Source organism: Chrysochloris asiatica, unplaced genomic scaffold (genome assembly GCF_000296735.1).
Source record: "Chrysochloris asiatica unplaced genomic scaffold, ChrAsi1.0 scaffold00197, whole genome shotgun sequence".
In the NCBI taxonomy this organism is placed as follows: Eukaryota; Metazoa; Chordata; class Mammalia; order Afrosoricida; family Chrysochloridae; genus Chrysochloris; species Chrysochloris asiatica.
The window spans coordinates 956,935-970,684 of record NW_006408715.1 but is presented as its reverse complement, the minus strand read 5'-3'; the positions used below and the strand labels follow the sequence as shown (position 1 = coordinate 970,684).

Here is a 13,750-nt window from a genome sequence, read left to right as displayed (position 1 = left end):
GGAGCAGCTGGTAGTTTTGAACTGCTGACCTTGCAGTTCGCAACCCGATTCATAACCACTATGCTACCAGAGCTCCTTAAAGCACAATTACAAGAAACTAAACTAGGCCTATAAAAATGGAGGCATCCCAAGCTCATTAATTGGAAGATTTAATATAATGAAACTGTCAACACATACCATGCAAACCCAATACAAATCCAAACAATATTCTTTACTGAAATGGAAAAACTAATGATCAACTTCATATGAAAATGAAAGAAACACTGAATAGACAAAGCAATCCTGAAGAAAAAGAACAGAGCAGGAGGCCTCACACTCCCTGATAGCAAAACATGCCATACAGTCACTGTGATACGAACAGACTGGTATTGATTCAACAACAGACACTTAAACTAGTGAAATACATTAATTGTAGTAGCGACAAAATTGTATGTAGTAATATTACTAAGAATAAGATGTAGCTAAAAAAAGGAGCTCTGGTAGCATAGTGGTTACGAATTGGGCTGTGAACCTTGCGGTTCGCAGTTCGAAACTACTAGCTGCTCCATGGGAGAAAGATGAGGCTGTCTGCTCCCATAAAGATTTACAGCCTCAGAAACCCTATTCAGGGTCGCTATGGGTTGGAACCAACTCCCCGGCACATACCATTTGCTCCTAGGAAACCTTATATAGGGTCGCTATGAGCCGGAACTGACTCCATGGCACTCAACAACAGCAACAGCACCTATACTATCGAGTCCTGGTGTGGAGCTGTCGGATAAGATATGGACTGCTAACAGCAAGGTCAGTGGTTCAAACCCACCAGCTGCTCCTCGGAAACCCTATACAAGGTCGCTATGAGTCGAAACCGAATCAACGACACTTAATGATAACATTACTACCTATACTTACAGTTACCAATGTTTTATAATCAGAAAGGATGGGAGCAAAGATAAGCATCATCAGGCAAGGTATAGAAGGGGTCCCAGCACAAGGCTTCCACAGTTCCCAGGGACATGCCACCCTTGTTCTAGAATGGTTGTTTTCACCATTCCAGGAAGCCACATGTAATGTCCACAATTGGGCTTCTTATAACAATGCATATTCATGATGGGACCTCAGTGCATAGTGATGATTGGTGCCTCGTTGAATATGCATCATTGATAGAATTAATGAATATGCATGGTTGATTCTGTCCTGTCCTCGCTTCTTGAAGTTTGCTGTCAGGGTGGGCCCTTACTCATTTAAGTGCTACCTGACTATTTTAGAAAAACAAAGACACTTCCACTGTTCCAGAAATTACAAGGACTGATTTTCAGGAACCAGAAACAAAAGGTCATATCCCACAATTTGTTGTTGTTAAGTGCCTTTGAAATAGTTCTGACTCAGTGACCCTGTACAGAGTTTCCAAGGAGTAGCTGGTGAGTCTGAACTGCTGACCTTTCAGTTAAAACTGACTTTGCTGTCCAGTGCCTTATCCTCTCTGTATTTGCTTATTTCCTAAGTGGGATCCTACAGTATTTGTCCTTTGGCAACGTATTTTCAAGGTTCATTTTCTAGCGTGTATTGTAGAGCAACAGGGCAGAGTCTAGTTGAAATTGAAAGTAAAGAACTCTTATGGAGAGGTAAGGCAAATTAGACTTCACTGGGTGTAAAGAGATAGTTCAGGAAATTAAAAAAACAAAACAAAATGCAGTAGATAAAGTGAATAGAGGTAAACTGTTGGTACATGGAGGGGATTGCAACCATGTAATGAAGCAAAGTATATGATTTGTTGAGTATAAAACTCATGATCTTCTCTGTAAAGCTTCACTCAATTCACAATAAGAAGTTGAAAAGAAAATACAATGAACTTCAGCAAAACTTCAATGATTGGGTGATATTTAAATAATGGTTACAAAATTGGATGAGGGTACATCTGATGGATAGGGGATTACATACATTTCTAAAAAAAATTTAACATTTTATTGTAAATGGAATGAAGGGTTACAGAGCAGCTCATCAGTTTTTAATTTAATAAATCTTTGATTCATTAACATATCCTTTAGTTCATTACAATGATTGCAGTCCCTCCATGTACCATGTTAACAGTATTTACCTCTGTTCACTTCAACTCTTGTATTCCTTCCTGTGTCTACTGCTACCTTCATCTCTCCTCTGCTAACCTTCCTCTTATTGTATGTGGCCTTGCTCTATCTCCCATGTTAACATGAATAATTTTCACTGCCTCCTCACCTGCTTGACCACAATAGAATGTTTATTTTGTTATGTAAACCTTTTCTTAACTTTTTACAACAGTGGTTTCATGCAAAATTTGTCCTTCTGTGATTAATTAATTTCACTCAGCATAATGTCCTCCAGGTTCATCCATGCTGTGAGGTGTTTTGCAGATTTGTCTTTATTCTTCAATGTTGTGTGTATGTACCAAAGTTTGTTTAATCATTCTTTTGTTGATGGGCATTTAGGCTGTCTACATCTTCTTGATGTTTTCTTATCCATTCTGCTACTCTGTCTCTTCACTGGTGCGTTTAACCCATTTATGGTGGTGGTGGTGATTGTGTGCCATGGAATCCGGTCCCGACTCTTAGCGACCCTGCACAGGGTTTCTGAGGCTGTAAATCTTTATGGGAGCAGAAAGCCTCAATTTTCTCCCGTGGAGTGACTGGTAGTTTCAAACTGCTGACCTTGAGATTAGCAGCCCAACTTGTAACCACTATGCTACCAGAGCTCATTCAGTATAATTATTGATAGGTATGAATTGATTGCTGTCATTTTGCTTTGTTTTTTTTTTGTGTGTGTGTGTGTGTGGTGCTGTTCCACATAATTTTCTGTGCTAAGTTCATTTTGTTTCTGGGTTTTCTTTTAATTTTCATTTCTGTTGTGTTAATGTTTACTAAATCTTTCTAATTTTCCTCTTTTTTATTTTGATGTAAGTGTATTCATTTTCTTTAAGGTTGCCCTGCAATTTATTTTTTCTCCAGTTTAAGACAGTCTGTTTTATCTTGAAATCAGCTTGACTTCCTCATCATTTAGAACTTCTGTATCTACATTATTCTCTCTTTTGGCTTTGTAGTTGACTTCATATTACATTGGTATCTTTGGTTCCCTATTTTAAGTTTTGTAGGTTTGTTTTACTTTAAATGCTTCGATGAGGGTGAGTCAAAAATTATCCACACTCTGGCTGTAGAATTTGTTCTAATCAACTTTTAGACAAGACAAATACATAATTTTTCAACAGAATCTCCTTGCTTTTCAATATACTTTGTCCATCTGTTAACAAGCTTTCATATTCCCTTATTAAAAAATGTTTTAGGCTGAGCTGCAAGCCATGAATGCACCTCTTTCTTTACTTCATCAGTAGTGAATCTTCATCCTCGAAGGGCTGCTTTCAGTGGACCAAACAGGTGAAAGTCTGATGGAGCAAAAAACAGTACTATAGGGACGATTCTTTAACACCTCAAAATAAAGTTTTTGCAGTGTCAACAGAGTGGACGGAGGTGTGCAGACATGCATTACCTTGCCTTGGGATAGCAGTCCTCTGTGTTTAATCTGAAGTTTAGGCTTCAGTTCTTCAGTGAGCATCTCACTGTAATGGGCACTGTTGACTGTTGAACCTTTTTCCTATAGTGTTCCAGTACTGGCCCTTGAGAATCCCAGAAAACTGTAAGCATCAATTTTTCAGCTGGTGGTTGACTTTTGAACTTTTTCTTGTACGGCAATTGAGGATTTTTCATTTCATACTCTGACGTTTACTCTCAGGCTCGTAGTGATGAATTCATATCTTGTCACCAGTAATGATTTTTTTCAAGAAACTTTTACCTTCCTTCAAGTATCAGTCCACATTGTGTTTGCACATGTTCAAATGCTCCTGTTTATGCTCTTGCATGAATTGTTTTGGTATCCATCTTGCACAAGCTTTTTTTTGAAACCCAAGTCTGTCATGGATTATTTCATAGGCATAGCCATGGCTGATTTGTAAATTATTTGCCACGTAATCCACTGTCACTCATCTATTAGATAGAATCATTTCATGTGCATGCTCAATGTTGTCATCAGCCATGGATGTGAAGGGTTGTTTTAATGTAATCAGAATGCAAATCACTTTTGAGTAACCCTCCTATATCTGGATTGAGTGTTGTTGTTATGTATGTCAATCTCAGGTTGTTGTCTGCTGTTGGTTCTCAGTCCAAAAAACACCTTTTGGTAGTTCTTGTAAAATTGGTCTATTACAAATTCCTTTCATTTCTGTTTATCTGGAAATGTCCTAACTTCACCACTGTATTTTAGGGAGAGAGTTTATTATCAAGGAAATGGCTTACAATTGTAGAGTCCCAGGTCCCCAGTGGCAGAGAAAGAGCAAGAGCCTTTCCTGCATGTTCATTATATTGGGAGCAGGCCACACCCCCTAGGAAGCATTCCTTCAATTGATTGGCTGCTGATAGCCGTGCATCATACTGCTAACTATGCCTAGATTAGGTTTCATCACTATGGGAATACACACATCCCTACTGCTAAACTTCTGGAAATCCTGACCTAGTCAACTTGACAAAACACCTCACCATTACATTCCACCCTTGACAATATAGATTATGCATAAACTATATGCATAATCTTTAAATAAAGAAAATTATAAAGTCATACTTACGCCTAACATGATATAACTAAAGCACGTACAACCAAAAACACACTGACCCCATTTATATCTTATATGTCACAAATGAACAAAGCAAAAATACTTGATGCAGACATGCAAAACAAAATACAAAATATACAGTTATTTAAATGTCCAAATGGCACATTCTACAAGCCAGTCTCCTAGCCCAATTTGTGAGGTTGTAGAGACTGTGGCTATGGTTGGCCTATATGGCTGCAGTTTTTGTCTCCTGTTGGGTGAGGCAAGTAGAGAAACTGCACCCCACCACCAGAGATGGAAGCAGAGATGGGGACATGGAGGGAGGGAGCAGCTGAAGACTCTAGATTCATGGGAAAAGAGGGACTAAGAGCTCGTGGCCAGGAAGCACACTTGCAGAATGTGCCCTTTGGTGGTATAAATTATTATATATGCCTGAGTATTAAAAAAAAAAAAAAAGGCTAAAGTGAATAGAAAAAAAAACTGTTAACTGATGGTACATGGAGGGAATTATAATCATTGTTATAAAACAAGGTGTATGATTTGTTAATATAAAACTAATGATCTGCCCTGTAAACTTTCCCTCAATCCACAATAAAAACCTTAAAAAAACAACCACTACAACCACAAGATAGAAGAAAAACAAACAAATAAGCAAATAACAGTGAAAAATAAAATAATAATGCAGAAAGAAGAAAAAGAATAAAAACAAAAAGTGTGTACTGCTTTCTCTCCACCAATATGTGGTAAGCCTCTGCGCCATCTACTGGCTTCTTGCCTTCACAGCAGCTCAAGAAAGTTCCAGATGGTCCTGCTGCGCCTGTCCAGCATAGATAGCTAATCCCACTTCTCTTCTTCAATTGCTTATTTTAGTGAGCGCTAGTCTGGGGCTGTTGTTGTTGTTGTTGTTAAGTGCCATCGAGTCGGTTCGACCCATAGCGACCCTGTACAGGGTTTTCGAGGGTGTAAATCCTTACGGGAGTAGAAAACCTCATCTTTCTCCCGCAGAGCGGCTGGTAGTTTCGAACCGCTGACCTTGAGGTTCGCAGCCCGATTCGTAACCACTACGCTACCCAGGGTCTATTTTGTAGATTTGAAGTATTTTGTAGATTTGAAGCAGATCCTGCCCAAGTGGGGTTATTGTGGTTAGTTCCTTCCCGTTTCATGGGGTTTACAATGTAACTCTGAGCAACTCAGCAGCATCCCTGGGGGTGTACATTGGTGGAAGCTAGCCTTGTGGTCCCTAGGGGAATGTAGGGAACCAGGTTGTTGTTAGGTGTTATCAAGTCGGTACTGACTCATAGGGACCTTATGCGCAGCAGAATGAAACACTGCCCAATCCTGGGACACCTTTGTCTCTCTGAGCCAGTTTTCTTGTCTCTGAAGCCTCTCACAGATGATCAAGATGGCTGTGACAGGTCCCGTTGGCCACCGCAGCTCAGCAGTCACTTTCTCTCTTGCCACATCTGCCCAACTCTCTTTCCCAGTAAGCACTTGATCATCCACCTCTCTATCCCTTCCTCTGAAGCTCAGAGTTCTAGGACCATCGTCTACATCTGTCTCGTTTTTCCGTATATTTGCTGTGTAGTCTGCCATCTTGCAGTTAGGTACTCTTAGAAAAAAGATTGCACTTATTCTATAGACTATAATCTTGTTTTTGTTCCTTTGAAAGGTGGTTGTTGTTAAGTGCCATTGAGTCAGTTTCAACTCATAGTGATACTGTATAGGGTATCCAAGGAGAGTCTGGTAGGTTTGTGGTTAACAGTACTTATTCTTGTCACTGTTTTTTTTTGTTTTTTTTTCCTTTAAAAAACCAACAACCAAAACACACTTCCTTAAGTATCTCTGCATGCATGTATGTGTTCCTTCAATATACCACCTCTTTGTCCTTAAAACCTAGCTTGGTGTCTATCATATTCCAAATGCTTAATAAATGTTTGTGGAATGAAAAAGTGTATTAATATGTAAACAACAGCTTTCATAGTTTTCAGCCACTCCTCCCTACTTTGAAGCCATCATGAGTTGGTGGAGGTTGTATGCCATTGAGTTGATTCCAATTCATAGTGACCCTGTATCGGGTTTTCGATGCTGTAAATCTTTATGGGAGCAGAAATGCCTCATCTTTCTCCCATCAAGTGGCCTGTAGATTTGAACTGCTGACCTTGTTTAACAGCCTAACTCAAAACCCACTTTGCTACTAGGGCTCCTTATTGTGAGGTAAAATATGCAAATAAAGATCAATTAAGCTAATTTTAACTGGCAAGTGGAAAAAGCAAGACAAAACATTAAACACTATAATAAAAAGAACATCAGGAAGACATCTATAATAAATGTGAAGTCTAGGTTAACATTGAACTCTCTTGTGTCTAGCTTAAGGAACCCTGGTAGTGCTTTGGGTTAAGTATTAGCCTGCTAATTGCAAGGTCAGCAGTTCAAACCCATCAGCTGCTCCACTGGAGAAAGGTGAAGTTTTTTGCTTATATAAAGATTTGTAATTTAAAAAATGCTAAGAAGCAGTTAAGGAGCTCTGGTAGTGTAGTGGTTACAAATTCGGTTGCTAACCTGAAGGTCAGCAGTTCGAAACTACCAGCAATTCCGCAGGAGAACGATGAGGCGTTCTGCTCCTGTAAAGATTTATAGCCTCGGAAACCCTGTGCAAGGTCACTATGAGTCATTTCCGACTCCACGGTACTTAACAACCACAAGAAACAGTTCAATTCTGTCCTATAGGGTCCCTATGAGCAGAAATTGACCAAGTGGCAGTGGGTTGGTTTTGGTGCCTAGCCTGGGTGAACTCGGTCAGAGAGAGAATGGTCATGAGTTGGATTAATGGTCATGTGAGTGTGATTCTCTCTCTGGAGTCTCTGGGTGGCACAGATGATTCAGCATTCAGCTAATAACCCAAAGATGGGTGGTTCATATCTACCCAGAAGCACCTTGGGAGAAAGGTCTGAACATGTGCTTCTGAAAGGGCACAGACTCAGCTCTACTTGTCAACACATGGGGTCAACTCTACAGCAACTGTTTTGTTTTTGTTCTTCTCTCCTCCCAGGGGCCCTACGGAGGGCAGGGTCAGCTCGGGTGGTGAATGTGAATTCCTTTAGGCACGCATATGGGTACATTGATGAGGAGCACCTGACAGGGGGTGGTGGACCTTTGGTCTTCAACCAGAACTATGACTGCAGCAAACTGTTACTGACTTCATTCACTGGGGAGCTTGCTCGAAGACTTCAAGGGACAGGTAACTGCCTCAGGCACATCCTACTCCCTCCACTCTCAAAACCAATCTATTCCATCTTCTTCCAACATGTCCTGGTCATAAAATACTCCCAATATCCCCAGATCAGATGTTACTCCCTTCCATTTATCACTCATGAACCCTGTATTTCTTTCGATTGTCTTCATATCTCCTCTGAAGCCTTTTCCAATTCTCTATGACCCACACCAGCCTTCGCCTGCCAGTATGTCCTAATACCACCATCTATCATATTTCCCCTAAAGTTCATCCAACACCTTGAAATCCCTCTTGACTGGTTTTCATACCATCAGTTGTGTAAGTTATAAAGCACTGGCTTCACTTTCACCACCCCACTACTCAGCAATACTGGAAATACCCTTTCTTCATTGCACAAGTATAGCCACACTTGACCTCTTCTTTCCCACATCCATCTCTCACTTTGCTTTCTCCCGGGTCCAACCCTCTCAGGTGTGACTGTGAATTCTGTGGAAATAGGTATTGTATACACAAACATCATGAAGCAACTATCTTGGAAATATCGCTTTCTCTTCTGGCTCACCAGTTTCTTCATCAAGGTGAGTGGGACAGGCCTCCATTTCTCAATGTCCTTCAGCAAATTAAAGCCTGACTGGGCAGACCATTTTGTCGTCATTCCATGTCTCCACAGGATCCCAAGTGTGGTGCAATCCCAGTCCTCTACCTGAGCTTGGCACAGGAGCTAGATGGCATTTCTGGAAAATATTTTAGCAGTTCCTGTATGGTAACTCCTCCTAGTAAGCCTGCTCTGGATCCTCATGTGGCCCAAAGCCTCTGGAAGGCCACCATCCGACTAACCAACCTGGACAAGATGGACTGACACTCTGAACAATCCTAACTAACCACCTTCCCCCAGCTTTTAACTCTTACTCTGATTATGCCTTTTGTTTGCTGGCCCCAAATATCACTCTCCTTGCTGAACACAATGGTCACTTTCTTTAACTGTTGGTTTAGTGGTATGAGAATCAAGAATATCTAGGGAACAGTTTCAGTTTCCACTTTATTGTCAGTTCTCTAACATGCATTAATTCCTTGGCCATTAGAATCTCCAGATATTACCAAGTCCTAAATTGTGGTGATGCAGAGTAAAACTTCTTCCAGTAATTATTAAGGGTATAAGAGGGGCGACTTCTACCTCCATTGTGGTTCCCAGACCCTTGCTTCTTGGCTGTGGGAGAGACAGCACTATATAGTATTCTCTGGCTAAAGACATATACCAATCCTATGGGACAGCCCCCCCGCCTCCCCAAAGAAAAAAGCCTTTATAGGGTGTGGTCTCCCAGCTGGTACTATAACTGAGCCTGCATATTGTCATTCTACCTTCCTAGCAAATCAGCTGCTTCTGGGTGATATACCATGTTATACCCTCTGCCGTGGAGTCAATTCTAACTCAGAGCAACCTATACAGGGTTTCCAAGGCTGTAAATCTTTATAGGAGCAGAAAGCCTTTATCTTTCTCCCTCTGAGTGGCTGGTGGATTTGAACTATTGACCTTGCTGTTAGCAGGCCACTGCTTGTCCTGTTCATGTAATAAAACCAGTGAATTGTGTGGGTGTCTGTCAGTCCACTGATATTTTCCTGGGGTCTTTGTTCATCTGTATAAATTTATGTCAAATGTCATACATACAAATGAAATCTTGTTGGGAATGCACTACATTTATAGGTCTATTGGGGAGAATTGGCATCTTTATGATACTGAATCTTCTTAACTATGGCCAGGTTACAAGGATAAGTAAAAAATTATTGCCACAAAAATCATTAAAAAGACCAGGCTTACTAAGTTGGATCAAGACTGGTAGAACCTCTAAGACTTTAACCCTCAGTCACCCTTCAAGTCTGATACTGAACTCACCCCATGGCTCAATTTTCAGCCAAATAACACATAGAGAGGTCTATATGAGGAATAATAGCACTAGTGAGGTACACACACCTTAGAGTAATGAACCATTTGAGATGAAAAGGGCAGCATTTACCTAAGTGCAAAGTTTAGAAGGGTTAGGAAATAATAAAAAAGAATGGAAACAGGAAACAGGGAGAAAATGGAATAAGTGATATTATATTGAGGGGACTGAAGTCAGGAAGATGAAACAAAATGTATATAAATTGTTGAATATAAATCAGGTGTTCTGCTTTGTAAACCTTCACCTAATTTGCAATAAAAAGTTGAAAAAAAAAAGCGAACAAATAGTATTGCTACAAAATAATTTGTTAGGTGCATTGAGTTTGACTCATAGCTCCCTTGTGCACCACAGAATGAAACACTACCTGGTCCTGTGTCATCCTCACAAGGACAGCCAGAATGCTCCTTAGAAGCCAGGATGGCCAGACTGTGTCTTTCATACTTTGGACATATTATCAGAGGGACCAGTCACTGGAGAAGGACATCATGCTTGGTAAGATGGAGAACGAACCAAGAAGAGGAAGACCCCCTAACAAGATGGATTGGCACAGTGGCAGCAACAATGGGCTCAAATGTAGCAATGATTGCAAGACTGGCACAGGACAGGGCAGTGTTTCTTTCTGTTGTGCATAAAGTCACTATGAGTAGTTACCAACTCGATATGGCACGTGACAACAGCAAATGTCTATACATTTCTGAAGGTACAATTTCCATCTCTCTAACTCTTCAGTGTTCTTTGATTCACACCATGTCAAAATGGCAGTTTTGGCATCCTTGAGGGACTCAAATCATGTTCTTTTTAACTGTTTCATGAGTTTGGGGAGCAAAAAGACATCTGAAGGGGCAGGCAAGATCAGGGCTCTAAGATGGATGGGGTAAGGTTTCCCAACAAAATTCTTACAGGACATCTTCAAAGAATGAGCAGGCGTGATAGAAAAAAATTCCTTGGTATAACTTTCCTGGCTTTTTTCCTCACCAATATAGTTTTCAATTTTCCTAAAACTTCTTTAAAAAGCCCCCATGATTGTCCTGTGTCCTTTTAGAAAATCTATAAAAATTATTCCTCTGGAATTTCCCCAGTCACCATAACTTTCTGAGCTGACCTCTCTGCCTTGAATTTAACTGACCCAGCAGATCCTCCTGGAGGTTAAGGTTTTAAACTGTTTTTTTTTTTTCATTTATTATTTTCATTTCATATTTAAATGAATATAATAAACTCCTTAAAAAAAAAAAAGTAAGGCACACAGAAAGCCTTATGTTCAAGTGCCTTATTACCTAAAATTCCTATGACTAAAATAGAGATGCTTTCACTATAGACTGGAAAGCATTCCTCCATGCACAGCCCTTAAGTGTTACATGCCAGTGAACCAAATGCTTCTCATTATCGGCTTATCCACATACTGTCTTAGGCTGGGCTTTCTAGAGAAGCAAAACCAGTGAAACACACACACACATATATATCCTTTCAATTGATGGCCTGCTCATAGTCACTCATCAGAATTAATTATGCCTGTATTAGGTTTCATTGCCATGGGAATAAGCACATCCCAAATGCTTAGTGAAGATGACACAGAATTCTAACCATTGCACATATGTTTTCTGAATTTAAGCAAAACAGAATCTGACTGCATCAAGCTCCTTCCTATGACAGACTTGACCTGTCTGTCATTTACAGCTGCTGCCTGCTCCCCATGGAGGCTGGGGCTGTAAGATGCTGAAGACCCTGGACAGGTACTGCTTGTAAGACACCTGGATCCAGTCATCCTGGTATGTGTCATAGCACCTGATTATTTCTGTCAGTCTCTGCAAGATGATGCAGCCATCGAAAGAATCTGTTCTTGTTCCTGTCTGTCAAACTGTTGAATGAGGATATTGTGAAACTGGTCCAAGAGCTGGTACCCAAAACCAGCTTGTGGATCTTGTGGATCATCCCAGAGTTGTCCTGGGACATTCTGCCAGTCCGTGATGTACTTCCAGATGCAGGTGAACTTGCTGAAGTTCACACCGGTCTTGTTCTGTTGGTCAAGCATGGGTATGACTGAGCTGACAGTCACTGGATTCAGTGGAGCCCATGTGCAGTTGGACAGTGCCTGCTGCAGCTGGCCGCTCAGGTCTTTGCCCACCATCTGAAAGACATTCCACAGTTACCTCAGATCCGGCAACATCAAGCTTGGGGCAGGGGTGGCACCAGTGCCCAGCAAGGGTGGTAGGCATAGGTGGCCATAGGCCAAGTGGTGGGGCAGAGGCGCTTATGGTGGAGAAGAGACCATAAGAGGCTGCATTTTTCTTTTGAAGGCACCCTAAAGAGACTAAGCAAGTGAATTACTGAGAGAACTTGTCTGCAGCCACCCACTGATCACAGAGATATGTTTTATTTTGAATATACAGGTTGTGTGTATGTAACCTTGTAGTATTGTTTGAAACAAAGTATTCAGTTAGGATTGGCTTATGCATTTTGTGTATCCATGCAACAGAGTATTGTTGCAGCTGAAAAAAATAAACGAGGAAGATCTCTCTTTACTCATTTGAAAATGTCTCCATGATATGTTGTTAAATGAACAACAGCATTGTTGTTAAGTGTGTGGGTTCCGATGAGCAGCTGGTGGGTTTCTACTGCCAACCTTGTGTTCAAAGTAGAATATGATTCCAGCACCACACCAGGAATCTATATAAAATACTACCTTTTGCAAAATAAATGTGGAAGAGTAGGCATATACAAATTTGCTTACAAAATGCTGACCGGATAAACAAGAGTTATCTGTAGTGGACAAGAGGGAAGGGACAGATGGAAGGCATATAAGGAGGTTTCTCAGTGCACAGATTTTCTATTTTGATTTTTGAACACTGTAAATGTATTAGCAATTCAGAGAGGTAATTGGAAATATTTTTTAAAAGGGGTGGGCAGTGGTGAGAGGTTGTTCAATTCACCCCTTCAACTACTTACCCTCCTCCCCAGCTTTATGGATTTTTCAGGTTGTTTTAAATCTGAGATTATTGTTGTTGTTAAGTGCCGTGGAGTCGGTTCCGACTCATAGCGACCCTGTACAGGGTTTCCGAGGCTGTAAATCATTACGGGAGCAGAAAGCCTCATCTTTCTCCCGCAGAGCGGCTGGGAGTTTCCAACTGCTGGCCTTAAAGGTTCGCAGCCCGATTCGTAACTACTACGCTACCAGAGCTCCTTAAAATCTGAGATTAACTGCAATAAAATATTAAAACAGCTAATATTCAAACTCTTTACATAGATTATTCTGCTTAATCCTCCTTAAATTTAAATAGAAATGGTCATTCAAGTCTCATTTTACAAACGAGGAAACAAAGAGGCACAGAGAGGTTTAAGTAACCAAGATCTCACACAGCTGAAACTCACTCTATCAGATCCCAACTTTCTCAACATCCAAATAGATTTGTACAGATTATTTTCTCCGGCTATATAATTAGAAATGGGTCATTGGGTCAAAGAGTTTGCACTTTTAAACCTTTTTTAAATTAAAAAGCAAGTGTATTTAATTTAAATTTTAAATTAAAACCCCCCCATAATTCTATTAAGTAAGTTTGCACTATTTTACTATCTCATCAATGTTGTTGTTACGTGCTTTAGACTCGGTTCCTACACAAAACGACCTCGTACGGCGTTTCTGAGGAGCGGCTGGTGATTTGAATCGCGGAACTTGTGGTTAGAGTCCAGAGTTTATGGGGCACAAGAATTCCCATTCCCCTCTTCCACTCCCGACAGATAACACTGAGTAGCAACAAAACTTATTTTCCCCTAATCGACGAGATACTGTCACTATTGCTTTAATTACAGTTTGACGCTCAAACCCTTAGTGACTGACTCTTTTACAATTTGCCTGCAGTAGCAGGCAAAATGGTCCTCCATCCCCTCTGTGGCACTGTAAGATAAGTACTGGACAGCAAAGTCGCTTTGAACTGCAATGTCGGCGGTTATAACTCACTAGCGGCTCCTCGG

At 40.7% G+C, this 13,750-nt stretch overlaps 1 protein-coding gene and 1 pseudogene across 1 annotated transcript in view; one reads left to right on the top strand and one right to left on the bottom strand.

Moving 5' to 3' along the window:
• The window catches only part of LOC102833470 (retinol dehydrogenase 13-like), an 11,930-nt gene extending 3,227 nt beyond the window's left edge, over window positions 1-8,703 (top strand). Inside the window, exons 4-6 of the mRNA XM_006872441.1 lie at window positions 7,662-7,850; window positions 8,316-8,422; window positions 8,515-8,703. Of these exons, the coding sequence (XP_006872503.1) occupies window positions 7,662-7,850; window positions 8,316-8,422; window positions 8,515-8,703 (485 nt within the window). The remainder of the gene's footprint in view (window positions 1-7,661; window positions 7,851-8,315; window positions 8,423-8,514) is intronic.
• A 2,745-nt stretch (window positions 8,704-11,448) lies between these two features.
• LOC102833081 lies at window positions 11,449-11,924 on the bottom strand (annotated as a pseudogene).
• Between the last annotated feature and the right edge of the window lie 1,826 nt (window positions 11,925-13,750).